This window comes from Kryptolebias marmoratus, linkage group LG13 (assembly GCF_001649575.2).
Source record: "Kryptolebias marmoratus isolate JLee-2015 linkage group LG13, ASM164957v2, whole genome shotgun sequence".
In the NCBI taxonomy this organism is placed as follows: domain Eukaryota; kingdom Metazoa; phylum Chordata; class Actinopteri; order Cyprinodontiformes; family Rivulidae; genus Kryptolebias; species Kryptolebias marmoratus.
The window spans coordinates 7,506,402-7,533,171 of record NC_051442.1 but is presented as its reverse complement, the minus strand read 5'-3'; the positions used below and the strand labels follow the sequence as shown (position 1 = coordinate 7,533,171).

The 26,770-nt window shown below is 38.3% G+C and overlaps 1 protein-coding gene across 1 annotated transcript; it reads left to right on the top strand.

Annotated features, from left to right (window-relative positions):
- Window positions 1-189: 189 nt before the first annotated feature.
- On the top strand, window positions 190-26,453 carry sept8a (septin 8a). Its single transcript, XM_017421342.3, has 10 exons — window positions 190-219; window positions 8,040-8,154; window positions 8,387-8,582; window positions 10,132-10,318; window positions 14,690-14,851; window positions 15,609-15,705; window positions 21,382-21,550; window positions 21,765-21,897; window positions 23,022-23,185; window positions 24,836-26,453. The coding sequence occupies exons 1-10, from the start codon at window positions 190-192 to the stop codon at window positions 24,837-24,839; spliced, it is 1,257 nt and encodes a 418-aa protein (XP_017276831.1). The 3' UTR covers window positions 24,840-26,453.
- Window positions 26,454-26,770: the final 317 nt, after the last annotated feature.

The window sequence follows — 26,770 nt, the reverse complement described above, 5'->3', positions numbered from 1 at the left end:
CGAAGAACAAGCGAAGTTGCGGGGAGTTCTCTTGTCGCCTAGCCGGAGTCCTCTTTTCCCAGCTACGAGCAGCTCTCCGCCTTGTGCCCCTGCCTTCCTGTCTCAGTTTGTTTAGCAGGTTTGTACGGAGAGACGAGGGCTGTTCCCTTTCGCCTCCGCTCAGCACGCCGAAACCATACATTCCGCACCATGGCTGCCACGGACGTTGACGTATTTTCGGTAAGCTAAGAAAAAAAAAACAAATATAAAAATGGCACGGCGTCCTCTTTGTTGGTCCGCTTCTTTTCGTAACTGGAAGCAATACAAAACAACAACTACAGCCTTGGTTGTAATAAACACGGTGTTAGCTGTCGTGTGCGGGTGTGTAGCTAAGCCTCCTCCTCCGCTCCTGAAGCTTGTTATGCGGGTTCTAACGAGATGGTGGAAGTCATTTCTGTAACTGAATTTATCCATGTTTAGACGAATCAGTTGTGACTGCCATTGTCGTTTTAATTCCACGTCTTGTGAGGTTTCTTCTTGTAAAATGCGTCTCTAATCCCTGCAAGCGTGGCCGGTCATTTTCGTAGCTCAAGTCCTTTTAATCACAGCACATTCATAGTTACTAAAGCTGTATTTATTTAGTTTGGACTGGGATATATTTGTTAGCAGACTCACTGTTTTCCTACTATAAATTTACTTGGAAGTTCACACATTGAGTTTGATTTCCCATATTGCAACACTGCAAAAAAATGACAAAAGTTTGGTTGTATGTATTTGGCAGAAAGTGCTCTACAAAATACAATTGTTTGATTTGCTGTGAAGTATCGCGAGATAACAAATGTAATCTGACCCGAATCATTTTGTGTTTCTTCTAATATGTAGTTGCCCCTAAAACACGACAGGTATTTTTATTTTTTATTTTTTATTGAAAAACATGAATTAGGCACATTGATTAAACAGTCCTGGCACAAAATGAATATGTACTGGCTCCACTGTTGCACCTATCAGTTAAATGCCACACATTTTGTGTTTGTTGCTCAATCGGAGCACTTCTTTCTCCAAATAAATCAAAAGCAGTAACGCAACACTGTCAGTTTTAACTTTTAGCAGGGTTAATATACTTTAACATGCACTTGTGCTGATGGTGTGAATTGGTAATAATTGCATAAAATATTCTGATTTAAATGTCTGCATGGGTGCTTTGTGGTTAAGATTTACTATGACAAAATCAGACAATTAAGCTATAATTGCACAACGGAATGCTAATTCTGCCTAATTACGGTTGCTTGTTTTTGATTAAAGTTTGTAATTTACGTTTAATTTAATCGGTTTCAACCAAACTTTGCACATTATGATATGATTTGCAAACTGCGTTAACGAGAGGTTTTATAGACATTTTTTTATAGACATAAATCTAGAGATGTTGTTTGCTTTCTTTACTCAAAATATCATATTTCCACCTAATAGTAGTTTGTTTTTTTTACATCTAGATGCTCATTAGGTGTAGGCTTTTTTCATAAAAGATAACAACAGTCTGGCAAAGTTTCAGATTAAAGTGGAACTCTTCTAGTATCGTTTTCCTACTAACAAACCATGTCGCCAGTCAGGTTTGACCTTGTTTGAGCAGTCGGGCGGGAAAATATTGGTTCTTGAAAAACAAACGCCTAATAATAAGAATATGTGAAACAATTTTGTAGTGCTGTGGCCAGTAGGTAGGAGGGGATTTAAAGAGGAGGATTAAGTTTTTGGCAGACACTTGAAAAGGGTCCCTGAATTGGACAGTAGGCAGCACTGAGATCCAGGGATAAAGAGATTAAGTACATGCTCCGGGCCACTCCTACTGCTTAGTGGTGCAACACGTCTTCAGAGAAAGGAAAGGATCCAAAAAACGAGGATGCAGCTGATACTGCACTCTTGGCATTCTTCATTTAGGAATGTGTCCAACGTAGAGCATGGGGCTTCTGCAAACTGGTGATTTATTTATTTATTTTTTTAATGTCTCATTTTAAATACAGAATGAGTCGATTGATTCATAAGGGGAAAAAAAAATGCTGAGGATGCAATGAAACAGGCCAGTGTTCGCAACAACACAGCTGCCCGACTTCTTGTTTTAACTTTCTGAACTAAGTGAGGCCACATTGAGCAAACTGCCCTGCCCTCCTGGGGGTCTGCGGAAAGGGGCCGCTGCTAATTATGCGCAGCTATCGATAGAGACGTGTGGTTGGTTTGACTGTTGGCCCTCATCGATCCCGTTTGGAAACTGTAGCTTTGGGACGACTTTTTAGGCCAAATACAGACGAGAGGGGATCAATAAAAGCAACTGTACACTCTAATTTATTATTTTTATTGTTTGCACTCAGCGATTGCATCCGATTGTGTAACATGAAACAGTGGTGTTTATTTAAATGGTTATGTAATAAAATGCCCTGCAACGTATTTAATTATGTGCAGTGCTTACTGACCCTTAAGTGTATCGCCTCTCCTTTGAGTCCTGCATGCATAAAATGACATTAGCTTTATAAGCGCTTAAAGCCAAAAGACGAGGATTGAAGTTTTATGTGCTTTAATTTAAGATCTTTTTTTTTTCTAAACGCAGCTGAAACTTGTTCATTTTTTTAGTACAAGTAGGAAGGTCTCTTTTTTTTCTTGTAGAGCCTGTCAGGTTTTAGATTATGTTACCATCTTTTGTGTGTCATGTTTTGTAGGCTGCATAGAAAACATACAATCCAGAGCTGCCTAAAGACAAATTTGTCAACCCCAGTAACACAGATGGATAATGACAGTCAAGCTGCAGCCTTTGTGGTAATGAGTCAGTGCCCATCTAAGTTTTGAACCCTTTTTTTTTCCTTTGATACACTAAAGCTAGAATTCCTCTTAAGATAATACTGGCTAAACCAAAAGGCTTTTTTTTATCCCCTCTCTCTCTATATGCAGTTTCATCATTTTGCTTTGTCTGGTAAAATCAAAGACGGAAAGCTGACCGGTAGTTGGACAACATAGCTTAGAGGCTCGAGATGTTTTCCCAACCTCACAAGAGTTCCACCCAGCAGATTCAGAATGTACCTTATTTAAAGCTGGCCCTGCATTCCAATATGTAACCCGCCGCTCCACATGCATTATTGATGTTTTATTGTATAGGAAACTGTTATCGTAGTTTCTTTTATTCTCTCAGTTCTAAACTTAACGCATGGCTATTCTGATTCTCCTTAATGCAACTTCCTGAAGATGTGTATTTGAATGCTCAAAGCAAATTTAGTCCTCAACGTGTTCACCCAGACTTGACCTCAGTTGTTTTCCACTGCTAAGGTGGGCAATAAAACAGCAGGTAAACTAAATGTCAATATAATAAAAAGAAAACATATGGATTAGTTTGCTGCAAGTCAAAACTATATCTGGTTCATACTTCCAGCCTTTTCCAATAATGTCTGACTAAATAGTCAGAGCTAAAAATAAGTTAAATGAGGATTCGCTGCAGCCAAAACAATGAGTGTAAATAAGCCAAATCATACCAGAGAGGAAGAGAAGGAGTTTCTTTTTTTATTAAATATAATCTCCAGTGAGATCCACATTTTTTTTCAAGCCTGCAGCAGACTTATTAAATCAAACTTGTCTTTTATTTATGTATTTTTTAACTCATTGCATTTAGTAACCGTTTAGACTATCTGAGAATAGTATATGCACATGAGAAAATATAACCAGCATGATCCAGGCCAGTGTTCCTTGAGTTTTTTTTTTTTTTTTTTGAAACTTAGACTTTAAAATGTATGATTTTTTTGGGGATCAGTGATAGGAAGAACACCGCATATTTTCCAAAAGCTCAGTCTATGGTCTATCTGCCTTATAAAATGGTTCCTGTCTCTTCTCTTCCATCTCCCTTCTTTTTTTTTTTTTTTTTCCTTTCCTGTTGGGTGGAAGATGAGTGATGAGACTGGGCAATATTGTGGCCACACAAGAGGGGGGAGTGAGCGCATTTGATGAAACAATTAACAGGAAATAATAATAATCTTTTGTGCTTGTGAATTCCTGACGGCCCAAGAGACGCTCACGTCTCAACCGTCAACATTTTTGCCATTACACATCGCTGCCAGCGCAAGTAGCTGCATGAGAACGTCATTTTTGGGTATGTTTAGAGCTGACCGTATTGCAGAAGAATTTACACATTTTCAGTTCTTTGTTCTGAAACTGATAATGTCCAAAACCTCCTTACAGACTTCAAAATGTCTAAACGATACCTTATGGCAGACTTGGGCACAGCTGAAAGAAAGTCAAGTTTGAGTTTTAGAAATCTGCACAGCAGTCATCGGACAGGAAGCACCAATCCATGGTTACGTCATCCGAAACGTGTCGAAACACGAGGCTGTCATGTGGTCTTCGTCTCTCACAAAAACTAAGTTGATTCAAACACATACTTTGTCAGGAAACCCGCAAACTGGCATCTGCACATTTTTAACTTGCGACAGACTGAGATGACTCATTTGTTTCAATAATTTCAGGGTTTATGGTTTCCGTTGTCAAAAACGAAGTCTCATTTTCAATCATCATTCAAAACCATCACTTCAAACCGTCAGATTGATGTTCTGCTAGCTAGCATGGTCAGCTGAGCTGGTGCCAAATCAAATTAGAAATGGAATGAAAACTTTCTAAGGGCTATGACAAACCAAGTTAACGATGCATTGTTTAAGGCATCAGCGAACGTCATTCACTTGTCTTTTCAGTTTGTCCTGCTCCATCAGTCCTGTCACAGGCCATCAAGATTCTCAGAATTTTGTCCTCTTTGGTAGAGATTGTGTGTAATAGGTAGCACAGCAGAAAACACAGCAATACTCCTCCTGTTTGAGAACTATACAGCAGATATTTATCATTAATTCACTGATCAGTAAATACAGGTAGTTCATGATTTTCTAATGGTTCAAAACAATGCAGATAATGCTTTTTGCAGAAAGCAAAATGGCATTCAAACTATGAAATTCTGTCGAGCAGTTGTTGTAGACTCCAAGATTTAACACAAGAACATGATGTTTAAGGCAAAATAGTGCCACGTAAAGTGGAGTTTAAGTTACTCTTAATATTTTGACTCCTCGCTCAGGTGTGTTTCCTTTAACATCCACACAAAACTTGAGCCACAGCAGTGTTTGTGTCTCAGTCTGTCACATGGCTCAGTGAGGCAGAGAGTCTGCAGAAACGTGGCAGAGACAAGTCAAGTGTGGCTGGAGGCCAGGAGGTGAGATGTCAGCTGGAAAACCTTGATTGGGGAATTTCAGGTCACATCAGGGCGAAGCTCAAACATTTGAATCTATTGTGTTTGAACAGAGATCAGTTCAGCCTCAGTTTCTGTCTCGTTTGTTGTGTATTGCAGTTCCCCAGGGATCTTATCTGATTGGTAAACATCCTGGTTGCTTGTCTCTGTTGGATGTTTGTCATGAAATGTAAATGTTTTCAGGAAAAACTAAGACAGGTTTATTAATTCTCTTAACTTTGGCATGCAAAATCTATAAAGTTCAGCTGATTTCAACAGATATGAGATTGAATCTGTATTGCATATACATGACTATCTGGGCTAAATAAGATCCATTTAACCTGATTAAGTTTATTTACAAAATGTCATTTACATAATTTAAGGCTAGTTTAGAAAACCAAACAGAATTTCAAAGATAATCAATGTTGACTGAGTTTTCAGTTTTTTTAAATGACTAAAGAACCTTCAGTTCAATACTTGCCCTCCATTCAGTCAGTCAAGTCGCAGCTCGGGGAGTTGGTGTCCATGTCTGCAGTTCTGCTCAGTCTGATCCTGACAGATAACCCTTTTGGTTTAGGTCAGCATACTCAGTTTGTGGCCTCCAATGTGTCACCCATTCATACACAAAGATTATGCACCACAGACGGCTCAATCTGGTTCAGTGTAGGAGGTCAACCCAAAATTATCTCATGAGTCAGAATCATTGTTGTCCTACTGAATTGAAGAGTTTCACTCCTGTGGTTGGAGTTTGAGGCAATTTCCACAGAAACAAGATTTTTCAGTGAGCTCCTTGGGACTTTTAAAGACGTAAACTTGTCTGACTTTGGCCAGGATTCTCTCAGTCTTCAGAGATGTACAGACTAACTACAATGAGCTTTAGTAACCGTCGGTGCACATCTCTTTAAACGTCTAAAACCAAAAAAGTCAGTGGAACAAAGAGGCATGGCTAATTGTGAACCAAGTTTTATTCAGTTTCACGCGTACACTTTGCATTTTCATGCCGTTTTTATTATACTTTCCTGGATAATTATTTATTTATTTATTTATTTGTCTAACTTCCTTTACTCGAACCCTCCCCTGAAGAAGACAGACAGTCATTACCCCAACTTCCTTGCAAGCACAATACCAGGACACACACCCTCCTCAGCCAGGAATCTGAGTATCTCTACAACAAACTTCAATCAACAAGCTAAGAACCACAGGGAAACATAAATGCTGGTGAACAACTTCTGAGTTTACAGTAAATAACTAAGAATGATGTTTTTATTTCCCCTTTTTATCTGTAAACTTTTTCGTTTGACTCCATTTTTTTTAATTTTTACTCTTTGGAATACTATTCAATGACAGATGGAAAAGCGAAAATTCCAGTTGTAAAAAAGTGCCAATAATCTGTTTTTGTGTTATTAATTTTTAAAATACTGATAGATTTGATCATTTTGTAATGAGGTTCAGTGCTCTGTATAACTAATGAGAGGAGTTGTGAAAAGAGGTTTTGACTAAGCCACCACCCAGGCACTCTGAATGCAATGGGATTTTCATGTTGGGTGGAGTTTAAGATGGAGGGTTGGAAGTCTTTGCTCGGACTTAGAAGTGTGACAAACGTTTCCATTTAGTTGACAGTGACTTGCATATTATTTAAAAAGAGTACCTACTCTTGAATGAATGTAGTCGATCATTATTCACAACCTCACCTAGTGTATGACTAGTGTGTGCAGTATTTGTTCTACAAACCACAAAGGTGGAGTTGTTGGTTGTGTTGCAACCCGAGGTGCCATTGTTGTGTTGATCATCTACTACAAACATCACAATTTTCAACATTTTAACAATATTTTATTGTGTAGAGGATCTGCGTGTGAACATTGTGCAGTAAAACTCAGCACCTTTAAGCTATGCTCACCCCAAATTTGTCTCACTTTATGCTTGATACAAAAAAAAAGGAACCTTTTACCCTTAAAATGTCCAGGCTCACTCTCTCTCACATCGCTCAGCTGGATTCAGGTTAATAAGTGGTCTGCAGTTTTCCACGTCTCGGCTCAGAACGGTTGGGCTGCATTCAGCTGAGCTCTGCTCTCAGGCTGCTCGGTGACATCAGCCTCCAAGTATGCAGTCCTTCGTGGCTGAACCAGATGAGATTGTGTGGCTCCATTCATCTCAAGGTGCTGTCTGCTCCCTGCTTGGCTGCCATAACTCTGCTTCAGTTGAGATAAAGATCAAGGGGGATGACGCTCACAATAGTTTTGTCTGCCAGCTGTAGGTTTGTTGTGCGTGCGTAATCTGTCTGCTTCAAGTTCCACAGCACGCTTTTAAATTGAGATTAAGGGGTCTTTTGCATTGTGTAGAAGGGATAAATTAAAGATATATTTGCTTAAACAAGATTTCTTCAGATTGTTTGAACTACTTTGGCTTTGGTGATAAAGCTCAGCTAAACCTGCGTCCTACAGTTTTAAAATTTACTTTTACTCCCAGCTGATGATGTGAAACTTTCTGCATTCTGCAAGTAATAAATCATTTAAAACATTTATTGGTTTGGGTGGTTTCCATCCAACAGAGTAAATCTTTCTTTGTACAAATGTCTCTTGTTTCTTATGCTTGTGCTGGATTATTGTTTCAGCTCATCCTCACTGCAGGCTCTGAATATTTTACTCATAACATATACAGCTGATGAGTATTCCATCTGCAGATTGAACAGAGGGCCGTTGATGTTTACGTGCATAAGAATGTGAATTTAGTCTTCCTACCTCTGACTAATGTCTTTGCCATGTGTTTTCCTGCTCACATCCACCAGGCTTCTAATGTTTTGTTTTTTTTTTGTCTCGTGTCTCAGAATGAAGAGAAACGTAACCTCAGCTTGGGCGGCCATGTTGGATTTGACAGCCTTCCTGACCAGCTGGTCAGTAAATCGGTCACACAGGGTTTTTGCTTCAACATTCTTTGTGTAGGTGAGTCACAAACTGTCTGTGCAGTGAGCACATAGGTCATGTCTTGCAACTTACAGAAATACCGTAACTATTTTACTTTGCTGATCGTGGTTTCCTTCATACAGCAGGTCTTTAATTGGCATGAAAGACGTATGAATGCCTTCTGATTGCATTGCTGCATTTAAAATCTGTGTTAGAAAAATAAATAACCCTTTTTCTTTATCTGTGTCTCATTCTTTTCTGTCACTCACAGGAGAGACTGGTATTGGTAAATCAACGTTAATGAACACACTCTTTAATACTACGTTTGAAAATGAGGAGGCGAGCCATTACCAGAACGGCGTGTATCTGCGGCCGCGAACGTACGATCTGCAAGAAAGCAACGTCCATCTCAAGTTAACGATTGTCGACACTGTCGGCTTTGGTGACCAGATCAACAAAGACGAAAGGTGAGCTTGGTGAAATGATATCAGTGACTGCAATTGACTGTTCCTATTAAATATGGCTTTTAGTCTGGTGCTGGGAACTAAAACTTAAGGGTAAATTTGGACAAAAGTTTGTTAAGTCACATTTTTTAGAGAGGTTGGTGGAAAATATCTTGTTCTGTCCTCTGAGTCAAATTATTTTCATGTGTCACTCAATGTACATGCATAAAAACATGATTATTTTTCTTATTTGAATCATGAGTAGTGCATTTGTCCAGTCAGTCCTCATCCAGTCAGAGTTTTCTGAGTACATGGCCCAGATGTGGCCATGGATACAAATGGAAGAATCCGACTATGACTCCAGAATTCTGCACATTTTTCTCGTCTCTGTAGGATTTGAATGGGGAGGAGGTGGGAGAAAATTGAAGAGGAAGTTGTTTATTTTTTCAAAAAACATTCAGCTGCGGAATGAAGCGTACTTGCTGTGGCTCGGCCAGCGAGCTGCACTCTCACGCTCTTTTTCTGTAGGCCATCTAAACCAGCATGCTGAAGGACAGACCCTGCAGCGGGCTGTAAAAGCACACTGAGAGCGCTTCGAAAGGTCAGCGCCTGTGCATTCCACAGAGAAGATTGAAGATAGATGTGAGGTAGAAGACAAATGACTGTAAACATAGTGCGAGCCGAACAGAATAGATTTTTGACCCGTGTCTCACTCGTAGCAGTAAATTGTCACAGATGTGGGACATTCTGGTGTTGAAAGGTAGACAAGGAAGTCTAATTTTCACAGTTAATTGACATACAGCAAAGATTCATGTGCGTTATGGTAAAGGTTTGCATCAGCGCTAATGCTTGTTATGTTTAAGGAGACTGGTGCCTAAATATGTGCAACTTCTTGATGACACATTTGAGGAAATCTTTTCTTTGCTGAGGTGTCAAGTGTACATGACTTTTATTTATTTTTAATGTGTAGCTTGCCACATGAGAGCAAAACACCAAAAAAGCAGTGCTACTGTGAAGTCTGAAAAAGTTAGCTTGCTATTTGAGAAAAAAAAATTCACTCAGACATGAATTTGCGCTGAATAATAAATCAGTTACATTTGGCTGAATTTTAATATAGTGAATGGTTAAATTTATTTGAAACAATCTGCAGAGAACAGACCTGCTGCATTTACAAATAACGCCTAATTTTAATAAGGGTGATTTAAATTTTGTGTGGCCTTTTTAGAGTTGAGTGGTTGTGTCTGGCCACGTGTGCATAATTCTCAGAAAGAAACATTATAAAATTGAAGTTTTCATTATTTTAACTCCTGTAGTGTCTGTGATCAGTTTCAATCAGACATTAATAAGATGAAGACGAATTTCACGCAGAACTAAGCTGTTCTACTCGAAGCTGAGATCTTGGCAACAAATCAGAACACACAGTAACTGAAAACATAACTGCCTCAGTTTATTTCCCCTGCGACAAGTCCATATTTCCTTTTAGTATTTATTACTGATGCAGGAATGGGAAAAACAATATTTTCCTTTGACACCGACGTATAAATCCTGTTTCCTTTTGGCTCTTTCTCCACAGCTACAAGCCCATCGTCGACTACATTGACACTCAGTTTGAGAACTATCTCCAGGAAGAGCTGAAGATCAAACGCTCGCTGTTCAACTATCACGATACCAGGATCCACATCTGCCTTTATTTCATCGCCCCGACTGGACACTCTCTCAAGTCCCTGGACCTTGTCACTATGAAGAAACTGGACAGCAAGGTACGCACAAGTTAAACACACACTTCCCCTCAGGCAAAGCCATTCCCACCTGGTTGCCTGTTGGGTGATTAATGCTGGTGTTGCTGAAATCCAACCTTCTTTGTGTGGAGAGAGAACTTCAGAAAAACCCTTCCTTCAGGGTGTATATTCTTTGTTCTAAACAATTCAACCAAAAGGAACATTGACTCATATAAAATGTCATTTTCACTTTGTAGAATTTCAGAAGTTTTCTTTTAGGCAGCTTATTAGACTTTAAAAACCTCATTCTGCAGAAAAAAGTAAATTTGTTCTATTACAAGTGTAAACAAAAAACATTAATTCGTGTTTTAAAAAACAAGAAGCTTAAAACTAGTCATTTTCTCTCCAGATTTATCTGCGTCGCACCCGTCTGACAAATCTTCAGTTCCAGTGTGACATAGTTCCAGTTTACATGTTTACAGGTCAACACAGCTGCATCACTCAATAGTCTCTCTCTCAGGAACTCATTGATTTGTGGCTTTTTTTATTGCCCGCCTATGAGTGCTACTACACATATTATTGGCTGGTGGATGATTTCCAATATTTCTACTCGGTGTAGCTCTCTAGACGTGCAGTTACAAGTGTTGCCTCAGTTGCACAACTTAAAAAAAAAAAATCTCATAACAACAACTGGACCATAAAAGAAAAGGAGGCTGGAAAAATGGAGGTGTCAGAAAGAGCAATAAGTTAAGGTTTTGTATATAATGTATTAATTATTTAATTATTTGGAGTTTCAGAGATCATACAGAGTATCAAATTTCAAGCTCAGAAAAATAAAAATAAAAATCTAAATTTGAATTTGTCCCAAAAATGAGAGCTGCTTTGAAGGTAAATAACACATGGAACTTTTAAATCTAACATCAAGCCATGCAGTGTGTTGTTCAGTAATTGACTTTTGTTACACGATTCGAGTGATCCACAGCGAACCTGCTCCCAGACATTTTATTTAACGCCTCCGCAGTGTTCCTTTGTTATGACTACACGTAGCACTGCTGAAAGAGTGACAGGGGCAGCCTGTGTGCTGTTTGCTTCTGTCGATGCAATGATAATAAATCTAGAACAAGACAGATGGCGATCTTGTGTCTAGAACCTGCAGCCTTACCTGCCAACTATTAACACAGGACTGCGGATGTCTGCCAAAATGCCTTCTGATGCTAAGAATAGCAGTGTTTCGTACCTGAGCCAAATTTCACTTTCAGGGAGCAAAAACAGTACTGTGAAGACCTAAAGATGTTAGTGCACGAACCAGAGTTCTCCTTTTTTTAAACATTTGTTGTTTTGTTGCTAATTTAACTTAATATAATTTAACCAAACACACTTAACAAATTATTTACAAATTGCTCTAAAGGGGAATCCAGAATACTGTTCTGAGCTGAGAGGAAAGCAGAGATTCAAATTTGGGATTCATTGTGAATCGGTGGCACTTAGCACAAAGTGTCATTGCTGTCTTGAACAGCCAATAAAACAATCAAAACCTGGCACAAGATGTTTGCCAGCTCTCTTGGAACAGTGCAAACAACCTCAGCACATCCAAGCCCCCTCTTGGGATCAGTGATCTGAGTTCAAGGGTATATTTTTATATAAAAACAGTAAAACAATTAACATGACACATTTTGTTGAATGCAACATATAACCAGCATTGCCCTTTCCTAATAATAGTAAATCTGAATGCATTCTTTGTAGCTATAAGCAACATTTAGTTTGAGGCACTTCCAGCTGTACTGCTTAGGAAAGTGTTTCAGATGTAAAAATGACAGCAAGGTTAGCGGGCGTTGTGATTCATAATAAATTACAGAGTGCAACAGCTGATCCAACTTTAGCCAGAGTAAGTGGTCTTGGTGATTACCTCTTTGACTTATTTGGCTTGATCCCAGCAATATTTCCATAACAGGCAATATGAAAAGCTGTTAATCTCATTATTTAATCAGAATGCAAGCCAACATAAACTGCTGTTTCATATTTAGTTGGCGGGAGCTAAGAATAGCTGAAGTTCACAAAGGTTATTGCTATTTAAGCTTTATTTAAACTACAGTAAAAAAATGTTTGTCCCACAAGTCAGTACAAGGAGAACAAAAATAAGATTAACAGACATATATGAGTTATGAGAGTTACATTGTACAAATATGGTGCGAAATCTGTAAAGTGTAACCAGTTTGAGTTGGAAATATGAAGCTGTGATTGATAGTTCTAAAGTATATTGTGTGCCTGAATCAAAACTATAAAACTGAACAAAAACACAAAACAATTATGGACTGAGTATTTATTTTGTCCCTTAGTCACAAAATAAATTAGTCGGTCAAAACCTTCCTAAAAAATGTAAAAAAAAGAAAGTACTGTTAAAACCATTATGGTCTAATTTTTTTTTCTTTTTTTTATGAATGGGGTACAAATTACAACTCTCAACAGATGATTGGAGGCAAAGCAGAGTGAGTCTGGTTTAAAAGTGGATGGACTGAACGGAGTGTGCACAAAAAGTGTCAATTTAGATTGTACAGATAATGATATGTAGGATGTGGACGATTAACTCTGTAGAGGTCATTTGGGAAAAAAGATCGATAGTTCATGTGAATAATTCATGTGAAAATCTGCACTTGGATCAGTCACGATTAGAGCACAAGTTTAAGAGAATAAGTTGGAATGTGTACTAACATTTTACTTGTGTTACACAAATACCTGCAATTACAGTTTGATTCTCCTCTTATGCCCATTTATTTACTGCTATTTTACAGACATTGGTAATAAATGTCATCATTAATAACACAAATAGACCATATAAAGAAGAAAACATTAAAGTTTAGAATAAAAAAAGTCTCTTGCAAATAGTTGCTTATTAGTAACACAAACAATTACAGAGAGATCCGCTGAGTTTAGGTTTTCTCATGTTGCTCTATAAATAGTTTTGACATCACTGAGACTTCTGTGAAAGTACCAACATTATATATCCACTATTCTCTGTACACTATTGATACTGCTCCTGTGTGCGATAAAAGCATAAAGTGTCATAAACTGCAGATTGGGTAATTAATGAATTTATTTATTTTTCGGAGAATAATTCACATCTGAACTACTTTAAAGTGTTTACAGCTGGTGGTCTTAGTTGTTCACAGTAAACAGAACTATTTTGGGGTGTCCTTTGGGAAAATTCTGCTGTGGGAAATATACAAGTATCAAAGTCCACAGCTGCCCGAATGGCCATGTCCAACAACACGCTCTCCATCTGCCTCAGTGGCCATACAAGGCTGTAGTCGGTAGTCAGTAGTGATTAGTGAATATGGCTTGTTAAATAAGGGTTAAAACATGACACCAGCTGCTCAGCTGCAGATTAATGATCCAGTAAAGTATGATGAGGAAGTAATTTGACTCCTAATGAGTGCTGGTTTTTGCTCTCAGGCACACTGTGAACTTGATGAGCAGATCTGTGGGCGTCTTCCCCATCACTCTGTTTGGTGATTTTGGTGAAGCAGCTGTATGGTGAAACGCAAACAAACCACATGGTTTATTTCTGCACATCTGTTGCTAATTGTAGATGGTTCCTAGTTTGTTTTTATAATCGGTTTGTTTTATGAGTGTTCTTGAGTTCTGACTGAACTCATTCATTGTTTAAGTTCACTGCTTCTGGTTTGATATGCTTTCACAGCCATATATATAACTTTTGTTCATGTAATTTAACTTTGTTTCAACTTTTCAGACCTTGTTTTACTTTGTGTGTACACTGCCACAATGAAATGACTAATTTCTCAAACTGGTTTGTGTCAGTTCATTGTATGGGTCCTAATTAAATATATATCTCAATATGTAACTAACACTTGAGTAAGAATGCACAAATTTGATTCAGTGCTGCTTTTTTTTCTATATGGATGGCCTCTAGAGCTAATTTTCACCTTTAAATTTGTTTTAATTGCTTCTGTATCAAAACACTTTGTCTCCTTTTAATTTCCTGAGTGTTCTCAGAAACATGACTTTTACAACGTTCTGCTTATGACAGTTCTGTAGAATTGTACTTATGTGAGCTGTCAAATCTGATGTGCACGGACTCCGATTGTCAATGTGGACGGTAATGAGAAAATGGCTTTAATGATTTAGTGACAAAATGGATTGCTGTAATCTGTGAAAACATTCGGTTAATTAAGCGCACATCTCCTCTCATTTTAAAACCGCCTCGCAGACAAGTTTGTTGTGTCAGCAGTGATTAGCATGAGATGTAGTGATGCACACCAAAACTAGCAGAACTAGATCTCTTAAACAATAGGTTTCATGTATATTTTGAAAACAGAGCAGCTTTTAAAATGCCAAACCAACAGATTACACACTCGTTTCACCTTCTAACTTTTCTTGTTTTCTTCATTTCCTCAGGTCAACATTATTCCTATCATTGCCAAGGCAGACACAATCTCCAAGAGTGAGCTGCATAAATTCAAAATAAAGATAATGAGTGAGCTTGTTAGCAACGGGGTCCAGATATATCAGTTCCCAACAGACGACGAAGCTGTCAGTGAGATCAACGCCTCGATGAACGTAAGTTAGATTTTGCCACACTTCAAAAACATCTGGTACTAGAAAAGGAGAAAGCTAAGAACTTTTGAAAAAGGCTTGCTGATTTGCTCGAGCATGAAGCACAAAACGATTTACCTTAAAACATTTAGGCTTTTTTAGTACTGTTTTCTTTTTTTTAATGCTGTGTAATCAGTGTTCAGACACACGCCCCCTCATGTTTTAAATACACAAATGGCAAATGAGGCAGCATTTAATTTACTCTGACATTTTCCTTGTACAGTATCCTGATCTATTCATAGTCTGTTCCATCAGCGTCTACACTCACCATCTTGTTCCCCTCAGCTTTATCCTGCAACTCACCATGTAATTCTTGAGGTAGCATATCAGACATGTTTTTTACATGATATCAGCCCTAAAGGGGCGCGGTAACCATCAAAGGAACAAAGTGTTTGTGTTTATTATTCATTAAAATAGTCTTCATAGCCACGTCTGAGCCGCTTAACAGTTCCAGTAAAGCTCATGTAAACATGGTTGCACTTCTCTCGGGTATTGTCTGTTTGTGAAAAATAAGAGCAGGGAAACGCAGCATAAAGGAGTTTAATTTGATACTTGTTTACTGTTGTAAGAATGAAGAAAGCAGGAAAAATAGCACTCAAGAACTCGTGACATAGATGATGTAGAAAATCAGGAATGAGCCCCTGGTTATATCTCAAGATGAAGCGCTTGACCTTTTTCATTTTTTTAACAATCACAACCTTTTTTTTTTTTTCCTGTGCAGGCCCATCTGCCGTTTGCTGTGGTTGGAAGCGTGGAAGAGGTCAAAGTCGGGAACAAATCAGTGAGGGCAAGGCAGTACCCCTGGGGAGTTGTGCAAGGTAAGAATGGTTCAAACCATGGTGTGTGTGTGTGTGTTTTTTTCACATGCAAACCCAACCCTGTGTACATTCAGGGGTGAGTTATTTGACCTCTTTAACTAGGCTGCAACAGAACACACAGAGGAAGTGACAAACCATTATTAGTCTGAAAGCAAATGGGTTTACTTTTTATAGCGCTGTTTTCCTAAGTCAGTCTTAAATATGAAAAAAAGATTTTGCCTATAGAGATGGTGCTGCTCCATTTATACCAACATTTATACCTCTCCAAGTCACTGATTTCCCATCATATTGTATTTTTCTTTTATCTGATGAACAAACACAAAGTGGCAAACAGTGATTACTTGTGGCACAAGGATGTAAAGCAGATGGAAACCACTTGGAAATGCAAACCTGAGAGGCTCTTATGTTCGTTTCTGACCTCCATAAATCAAATAGGACTGGTTTGTTGTTTATAAATGCTCACTGATGGATGAGTACTGACACTTTAAATATTGTTTAAATCAAAGCACATTAAATGTTTAATAGCCTGTGTTGTTCTGATTATGACAAGCAGTATTGTCATTTTGGATAAAATATCCCTTTCTATTTCAATTTAGAAGGATTCTTTTTACGTTTTATCTCACTTGAAGGTTTTGTAGTCACCTGTGACACACTGTCTCCTGCATGTTTAAAATTAGGTTTGTGTCTAGACATGGTTAGAGATGCAAGTCCAAAGAAAAGCTCAGGTTTAGTCAGGAGAAATAAACCTGCTTTTAAATCTTATTTCTGCACCAATAATTCAACACTGAGCTGAAAATACAAAAGAGGGATGGTGCAAACAGTCTGACACATGTGCAACTAATGTAAGTGGCTTCTTTTTGTGAAATATTAATTTGTATTTGCAAGTCAACGAGTGTAGTGTTTTGGACTAAGAGCAAAAACAAGAATGTTATGTTCATATGAATTTGGTAAAATTATATTTTTAAAACTAAGGTTAAGTTTTACTGCCATTAAGCAGGATCGTACTGTTAGTGGTTTCTTGTTTCTGAAAATGTTTTCTGCGTCTTTGGGATGCAAAAGAATTGACTTCCTGAAAACAATAAGTTTATATTTGAACAGCAGAGTCAAACATAGACCTACAGTTAAACTAATGCATTTTTTCTGTTCCTTTACTATTTGTTTGCTGACATGTAGTTTGTCATTAAATAGAATATTAACCAGTAGATTAAAATATTAAAATGCTCTAAAAGCTGTTGCAGAGGACGTCTGTAGTTTTTTTGTGAGTGTTTAACTCTAAAGCTGCCTATCTTTCTGCGTCCTTGGTGAAAAATGTTTTCTGACTGCGGCAATGTGGCAACTGCACCCGAACTGTTTGCCAATTTATTTATACACGCCCTGTTAGCGCTGCAAGTGTGATTTCCTGCAGAACGACACCATAACGAAGGGCAAGTGGGTAAAGACTTTCTGTAGATTTGACAGTGTGAGAGGCTGTCTGTGTTTACTGCTGATTTATTTATGTACGTATGTATGTGTTTCCATGTATCCACAATAGTGGAGAAATCTCTTTACACTGATATTTCCTTTGGAGATGTCACCCCTCGTGTCAGCTTTCTTGGGAGTTTTGGTTCCCACTGCTCATTCCTCTGTGTTTGTTAGTGGTGGTAAACAGTTTAATTCAATAATGTGACACAGAGACGTGCTGTGAGAATATTACTGCTCATGTGGGAGTTATCCTCCCGCCCTCTATCTCTCCCTCCCTCTCTTCCTTCCTCCTTCATTTACTGCTGTCTCCCTGGCTGACCTCCTCTTCCTATCATAACCACTGACCACTCTCATTCCCCAACCCTCAGAGGACTCTCTGTGGTTACTGATGATGCTTGTTGTCTCTCCTGAGGGGACAGATTCTTATGGAATTACTGTAAGGCAGCAGTGTAGTGACAGATAAATGTCTCTATCAAATGTTTTCGTAGCTTTAGGTTTCGGTAAATTTATTGTCCTGGAAAAAATGTTTTATTACCCCTTAACAGCAGTTAGTAACAGGTTAATAAGGACTCAAACCCCCCCAGAAAATTGGCAATATGAAGAAAATGTATCATTATGGAAACTTATAAGTGGAAACCACACCAGAAACTGACAATTATTTATCTGTAGCACTACAATGATCTGAAATATGTATATATTTTTGTTTACAGAGGACAGTAAAGTTGTTGGTAAAATGTTGGCAGTAATACATGCTGAAATACTACTTAAATCTGTACAGTGCCTATAACTATATGATGTGTTTTAGATCCTTTACTCTTTATTTGTGTATTGTGAAGCTTGTATCTAATTGTCTGTTCAATTTCAGCAGAACTGTAACCTCACTTTATTATTATTATTATTTCTGTTCCAGCTTTTCAGATAAGGTAACAACAAGACATTCCCCATTGTGGAACGTAATCATGTTGTTCCCAAAATTAGCTCTGTTATTGAAGAACTTCGAGTTTTTTTTTCTCGTCTTCATCTAAAAACCTACTCAACATTATCCATCTTTGTTTGGCAACAACACTCTAGATGTAATGCATTCTTTCCTTCCTTTTAGTAAGGAAAGAAAGGGACAGCTTATTATTCATTCAACACACTTTTTCAGAAAATCTGAGGACCAGAGGAGGAGGACAGCAGTGTCTCTGTTTTCCAGCTTTCGTTTGACTGAAATGAGGATCTCGCTCAGTGGAAACAGTTTGTCCATGCCAGATATCATTTAGATGGGTTATGGTAGCCTCTCAAAGAGCCATGAGAAGTTTCCATCTACTTAAAGAAAGACAGAGGAAGGACTGTGCAGTGACAATAATAAGAGTAATTGTAGGGGAGTTCACTGAATGTGCTTATCTTCCCTCCCGGATCTCGTGGCCCTGTTATCTCTGAACTTCCTGACATCTGTGACATAAAACAGGCTCCTGGTATTTATTCTCTCCTTTGTTTAGATGTAAAAAAACGTGTTAACATGTGTTTTTATATGAAAATAGATGATAAGTGCTTTGCATTTGATCATTAATTTGGGATGATTTTTGGTACATAATTAGCACATAAACATACTTCCTGTGTAAGTAAGTTGATAATGGTGTTTGTGAAATCATAGCTACACTTCCAGAATCAGGAGCCGATAATTGGAGGACAAATTGGTTTTGTCCTCTGCTTGTATGGTTTTTTTGTGCTGGTGATTGGATCTCGGTGAACTGCTCTGTATGCAGATAAATGTACATCACAGTCATGTCTGTCGAGCATAAAAACTGAACTTTAGCAGGTTTTTGTCAAATCACAAATAATTTTTGGGACCTGAACCATGTCAGTATTCAGATAGTCACTCGAATCCTGCTTGTTGCAAATGTTTTTTTTTTTTTTTTTTTACAAATATTCTAGTAAGCTCAAGGATATGCAATATGAGAGAATAAAGATGTGTAAAATGAATGATTCACAATCTTCCAGAGTTCAGTGTCAGCACAGCTCTGATGATAAAGACACATATTGAATCTTTCAGCTGCTAAACTTCTGATGGCTCAGCATTAGACTGTTGGCTAGTCGATGCAAAACTGGGCTGTGTACACAGGCGCTGTGTATGTAAATGGCTGCACGTAATTTGCTGATTGATTTAAATAATTTACTGTCTTTGTTTTTAGTTACAAAGATCATTGTAGTTTGAATTTGAAGAATATTTCATTTAAAAAAAAAACATTTCCTCAATGCCCTTTCCCCTCAAATGGTGTCTGTCAGCCAAACGAAGTGTCTGAGAGCATCTTTGAATGCAGCCTCGGTGATCAGTTCTGAGCACGTTCTCCGCTCTTATTGTGTTCACATGTGTGTTTTTTTTACTTTCCTCTTGTGACCAGATCGACCAGCATGAATAGCCCCTTTGTGTGTGTGAGCTGATGATTTCTATGCTCAGGTATTTTGAGAGTTCGACACTGCAGTCAGTCAGAAAATGGGCCTTCATTTGGCCCTCAGTGGGAGGTCAGTCCAGAGAGGCTATCAGAAGCCAAATAAGCAGGCAGCTGTAGGCCGTGGTGCATCACCAGTGAGCTGTCTCTTTGTCTCTTTCTTTTTTTAACTCGTGCTCTTTAACTAATGTTTGTTTTTTAAGTGTTGGAGTAGACAGGAGTCTGAGGGTGGTTATTTTACTTACTCTTGCCTCTTGCTTCTTGCTGAGAAGTTTGGGTTTATCTGACACTCACTGTTCTGTTGCATATTTTACTTACGTGGTTTGGGGTCATGATCTGCAGGCTTCTTTTCCTTTGATTTTTCACCACTTAACCAAGTCTTCTTTAGGATAGTATTTAGCTTTGATTTACAGTTTTAGCTTAACATACATCCTATCTAATCTCTGTCATATTGGCTTTTTCTGACAGCACCCCTAAAGGCTAGTCCAATGTGCTCCAGATCCAGATTGTCGTTGGGTTCTTCTGATTATCTTAAACTTCTGTAGGTGCTTGCTTCCATTCAGGAATCAAATAAATGAAACAACATGAAATAAAGACTACTTTTATTCGTGACTGTGGCTGAATTGCTTTCCTCCTGCTGCTCTTAAAAACCTGTTCATTACTGTCATTCTGTAAAATCTTCTACAACCCTTGATTTTTTTTTATTTTTTTTAGTTATTTCTCTTTGAGATGACCCGCTGAGGTCATTTTCTTTCAGATTCAATCTAGCTTTTTAACCAGTGAGTTGGAGAAGAAGTAAAAATGGTAGTAAGACTTTACTTTCAAACAGGGGAATAATATTTCAGTATGAACTGACTGCAGGGTTGGCGCCACCAGATTTTGGCTTCAGGGTAGCTGCTTGTCTCACATTCCTAAAAAGCCATGGATTCAGCTTTTAATCCACAAAGGCTTCAGAAATTATTAAATATTTTTCCCTTGCCTGCCAAAGGCAGTGAGGATGATTCTAAAATAGTTTTGTATCTAATGAGGTTCGCCGGAAACTCGCTCTAAAGTAGGATTGTTGGGCTTTATTGTGGCGTTTCAGGGACCACTATTTCTACATTATACTGCAGTTGCTTTGATTATTTTATCATGAGTAAATCCCAGCATTGCAAAACTTCCTAAATATATGCTTGGAAAAAAAAGAAATAAATAATTTTTTCTGGCTAATTCTTCACCAGGATGTAGTTTCAGACAGTATCATCATAAAACAGCTTATATGAATTAATAAAAAGAATGTCTAAAACCTCACTTGCTAAATGCTGAGTCAACCCCTTTGCTTACAGCACTATTACTATTTTAGATCAAGTAAAACTGTTAAACAATGAGTTTTATTTTTATGTAATTTCTCCACACCAGTCCATATTGTTGTTAGGCTGAGGTGACCCATGACTAAAGAACAGAATGGAAATGAGGCCCAGAGCAACACCAGAGCTCCTGTTCTGCTGTTAGTCTGACGGACTGGATACACTTTGTGCCCTCTCTCTGCTATAAAATCATTTAACTGTGACACTCACTGACACATGAAAGTTAAACCAATTTTAGTCTCCCTAATGTTGAAAATTAAAGCTGAGAAGTACAGTGCAATTCAAATGTTAATTCTACCATGCATGCTGTTTTTAAAAGAATAAGACATGATTGTTTCTTACACTGGCTTATTCATTCTATTAAATCTCTTTAGTGAAAGATCAGCGAGTTGTTTCTGTAGCTCTGCCCTAACTGTGCTGTTTGTTTCTCTTCTCAGTTGAGAACGAGAGCCACTGTGACTTCGTAAAGCTCCGAGAGATGCTGATCAGAGTCAACATGGAGGATCTTAGGGAGCAGACGCACGCACGCCACTACGAGCTGTACCGCCGCTGTAAGCTGGAGGAGATGGGCTTCAAAGACACGGACCCCGACAGCCAGCCTTTCAGGTAAGCGAGTGGACGTGTACAGCAGAATGACACGCTGGCTGCGTGCGCGTCAAGCCCAAAGGCGCTGAAACCCCAAACCTCAAACCACAACGTTGCTCAGCTGTCAACAGTAGAAAACAACCTCTATTGTTTTCAAACAATACATCATCTATTTCGGTCTGTTTTCACTCGCTCTTTTTTTGTCTTCATTTTATTTATTTTTTTCCCTCTGCAGTCTTCAAGAGACATATGAGACCAAGAGGAAAGAGTTTTTAGGGGACCTGCAGCAGAAAGAGGAGCAAATGCGACAAATGTTTGTTAACAAAGTAAAAGAAACTGAAGCAGAACTGAAAGAAAAGGAGAAAGAGGTCAGTTCGGATATATTTTTGACTTTAAATGACTGCTGAGGCTAACATGTTACTTTTAGATGAATTTATTTTCAATAGAACCCTGACTCATGAAGCTTTTAGGCCTTAATGTAAAAGACTTTGTTAAAAACAAATGATATATTTAAATTATTGTATTTTTTTGTTTGTTACATATTTTGAACTACAGAGCCAACTGATACTTCATGTACCCAGTGGCTCACATTGCTCAACAATTACTGTTTTGAAAATGTTATGACTTTTATTGCCCACTTTACTGCCATGGGTTGCTGGTTTGGTTGTAGTTTACAGTAGCAGAGTGCTGCATGAATCTGTGTGCGGATGGGTAGATGAGGGCAGATTGTGTTAAAAACCACTTTGAGTTGAGTTTAAAAGAATAGTAAATGGACTGGACTTGTAAAGTGCCTTTCTAGCCACCCAGGCTACTCAAAGTGCTTAAACATCACGTATGGCGTTGTCATGGAAACCACAGAGTTATTCATAAACAAAGGACTCATGAAATATCTAAAATAAAAACTTTTTCCTTATCTGGTTCTGTATTAACTGTTCTGTTTTTGTTTGTCCACTTCTTGCTCATAGTCACTTTAAAAGCCTGCACAAGACCAGATTGCTGAGCTCGACTCTTTCTGTGTTCAGGACAAATTAGAGGTTAAAAAAACTCGAGTTGAAGAATAAGAATAGGAGCCGGACTGGCAGGACACGCTGCATCAGACGAACATGCTGTTCTCACAATTCTAATTCTGAATCTTGGATGCAGAGGAGTAAAGCGAGCAAACACAGGATTTTTTTTAAGTAACTTTGTGGTGTGATATTTGTGCAAAAAGAGCTTATAGTGTGCAATCAAGTACAAAAATAAACTGTGTCAACACAGGTAAGTTTCAGATGTGGCTCATGAGGTCCTTGTGTTGATGCAAAGATTTTATTCTGAGAGGGGAAAAGTACACGGGAGAATAAAGGCGTAAATGTTGAGCAGACCAGTTGTTGGCTTCACGATGTAATCTGAATGATTAGAAATAAAATCCATAATGTGTCTCTCTTATGAATTCTAGTTGTCACGTTTTAAATTTCAGCTTTCTTATCTGTGCTTTTCTCCATCGCCTCCTCAGCTGCATGAGAAGTTCGAGCAGCTGAAGCGAATGCACCAGGACGAGAAGAGGAAGGTGGAGGAGAAGCGGAGAGACCTGGAGGACGAGATGAACGCCTTCAACAGGAAGAAAATGGCAAGCGAGACTCTGTCCTTATCTCAGCCCCTCAAGAAGGACAAGAAAAAGTAAGACAAGTCTCTCCTCTCAATCACTCACTCCCTTCATTTTTACTTTCAATAACAGGACGCCGCTTTTTCAAAGCCTTCTGATTTTCTTTAAGTAGCGCCGCTTCCTTCCATTGTCTGCCTTCTGCCTTAAAAATTCTGTGCTTTTGTAGATTTCCTTCTCTCTTCCTTTCTTGTTTTGGCTATTTAACCCCATTACTTCTAGGCAGGAAGTGTGCGTTCTGCGCCTCATTAACGAGCCTTTTAAAGGAGTGTGCTGCGCTGATGTCAACTTATCTCCAAAATACCAGCATTTCAGCTTTTATAAGAGCCTGGCATGTGTGTTAAGGAAACTTCCTCCCTATTTTTCCTACCCAAGCTTTAACATTTCCTGTGCTTTCTCTCTTTCCTTTTGCTCGGCTCTAATGTTTTAGAGTAGTCAGGGAGGAGGCAGTAAATGTCCTTTCTTTCTTTGGCAACAAAAAGCTTTTGAATTGATACAGGTTTGAGCTTAGAGAAGCGTCTAAAAAAGGAATGGGCTGATATTGTTCTCAGTACAGTTGAAGTTTGTAAGCTCTTTGTCACTTATTTTTTATTGGCCTTAGGTTTTTTATTCTAATGGTATGAGTTCTGTGCAGGGACCTGCTGCAACACCATGATGTTGCATTTTTGTTTCCTGCAGACAAAAATGGACTTATGTTAAATGCATGGGTTTAAAGTTGTAGTAGTCATCGAGGCAATCAGAAAGGCTTGCAACCAATCAGGGCAATAAATTGACATAAGCTCTGAAAAGCCATTATCAGCATGTTGATTATGACTGTAAGTCGTAAATGATCATAACAAAGAGCTTGTGCCTGGCAAGGCAAGGCTGTGAGGAACTGAGGTTTACAGTTCACGTTTCTGTCAGAGCAAATGGAACGGAAGCTCCAGCGACTTCAGGCTCTCCTTCAGATTAATTTGACGGTAGACAAACTCATGCATATCATTTTTCATCCAAGCCTCTCTGCTTTCTATGATAGTTGCAACAGTCCTCTCCTTAATATTTGTTCTTTAAGGATTCTGGAAGAATATTTCATTTAATTTGGAAAAGATTATGAAAACATTGGGGTTTTTTGCAGCCATTAACAAATGCATATATTGTAGGTCTTGCAAGTTGGTCTTGAGTGTAACTTTAGAATAAGTGAAGTTTTACGCGGCAGTTAGTTGTGTGAATTGCATTTGACTTATTTAAGTTCCTCATCATCGTTACTCATCACTTTAAACCTTTTCTGAGGCTTGAAAGTTGAAACGCAAAAATCTGGCGCCATCTTGTGGCTGCTCGGGCACATTGTTTCGGTTTCTGCTTTCAGAAATATTTGAGCTTCCATTTTGTGAGTTCATTTAGGTGATTTCTCAGATCTTTAGTTTGCAGATAATGATAGATTCTCACATTTATTGTGGACCAAATTCAGTATTTCACAGCAAAGATGATAAACAGGCAAATATAATTTAAAATGTAAAGAATTGGTTTTTTTTGTTTGATTCCTAACAAAGTCACTGGTGTCTCATTCACCGCAGTGCCTCTTTGCTTCAGCATTCGCCTATTAATTTAAATCTTCAATCTTTTTCTTCCTATAAACTAGTTGGTCATTGATTCACTTTGTTTTTGTTTATTGTTTCATTGTTTTTCAGTTAATTTGTGGCCGCAGTACACCCATCCACACACGACCATGGATTTGTCCTCCATCATCCATAGCAACGACAACATCTGGTTATTTTTGTTTGTTTCTTTTTTTTTTTGTTCGTTTTTGTTTTGACATTCCATCTTGACATTGTGCACATGGACCAAACACACTGAGGATGATGATGGGGAAGCCACAGGGGAGAAAAGAGTGAAAGATGGTGAGAGATAATGAGGAGAAATGTTCACGTTCCATCAGTGGCCATCTCATTAACTCAGGATCATTTTTTTGTTTTGTTTTGTTTAGTTTATTTTTTTTTGTCTGTGCATTTTTGGGCACTTTTATACACGTTTTGTTTTCTGTTGAATGATTGAAATCATTTCTGTATGTTTTAAATTCTCTGTGTGTGTTTCATCATCAGCTACACAGTGATGAGACATTAAACCTTTTCATTTTTTGACTTCTTGGTACTACAACCCAACACACCTAGTTAAAATATGTATTTAAAATGTAGAGGGGTGCTTGATTTTTAGAGGACTGAATTTTAAATGCAAGATATCTGAAATAAAAGTTGTCCTTAACTTTATCTTAAATGTTGGGCCCTTTCGAAATATTGTTCAGAAGTTAAATCTGTTCAAGTTTCTTTCTAACTTAAGAATCTAGTTTAGTAGAATCAGTCCCTGCTTAGATTAATTCTAAATAATTAAATAGTGTCATGTCAAGCAATAACTGAGTACCTGTATGCTATATAATTTGCATTTACAAAGGTACTGACAACCTAAAAATGTAGTATTGAGTCTTAAATCTATGCAATATTCTTGTGATGTAACTCATTAAAAGTATGTGAATATTTTCTTGAGCTTCTCAAGCTTACAGTAATATGCAAAATGTACTAGTTTTTAAATATTATGGAACATAAATATAAGAAGCCCATAAGATGCTGTAAGTGTTTTGTAAGTGATTTAACATTATTGTAAACAATGTTATGACTGTGGAATCACAACCATGAAGCCAGTAAAACGCAGGATTCAGGAAAACATTCAAGCCTCAGCTCGCTGTAGACGAGTTTCCACTCAGCCATGGAGAAGAGAGCAGCTGTATTTACTGTCTGTTGTTGCAAATAAAGCCTCCCCTGCTCTCCTGACTCTGAAGCCTCTCTCTGCCGTGATTTGTTTGTCTGTGTTTACTCCGGAAGGAGATGACGGTGAAACACAGGCAGGTAAAGACGCACTCAGAGAGGACGCGGTCCAAAAACCAGCTGTCAGCTGGAGACTCAGGGCTTCCTGTTTAACTCGTCCTAACTGAGGAGCTGTGGGCTGTTTGCTCAGAATAAACCTACTTCTGCTCTCAACACAGTGCTGCTGCTGATCTCTCTGAGGTGTGTGTGTGTGTGTGTGTGTCAGCACATTCACCTGGTGTTTGCCAAAGGTGGAGTGTGTGTCAGTGAAGAGAGAAATATGCAACAATTAACTTTGTGTGTCGGTGGAGGAAGTGTGTGTGACATGTTGGTGTTCCTGTGTGAGCTACATTAACTGTTTGACATCTTCCACTCATGGAGACGCACATTTTTATACTTCAGAAGACACTCGCTGTTCTGAGTGTAATAAAGTGAAGAAGACAAGTCTGTATTCATGTATTTGACTTCTTGCAGCAACAGTAGTTATCGCCCATCACCAAAGCTTTTGCCCTTGTTTTGTTTTGTTTTTGTTTTTGTAGGTGTCTGTAACATTAGCAAAATATCTCACGAACCACTGGATGGATTTTAATGAAACTACAACTGACTAAAGTTTGGAGTCAACCCAATTCAAGATGGCCACCACAGCCAGCTGACCGTAGGAAACACAGAAATGGTTTTAACTCAGTCAGTTCTACAGATATTGAGCTAAAATCTGACGTGGTACTTTGTGAGAGCCATCTTCAACACATACTCGGAGCACATCTTGCA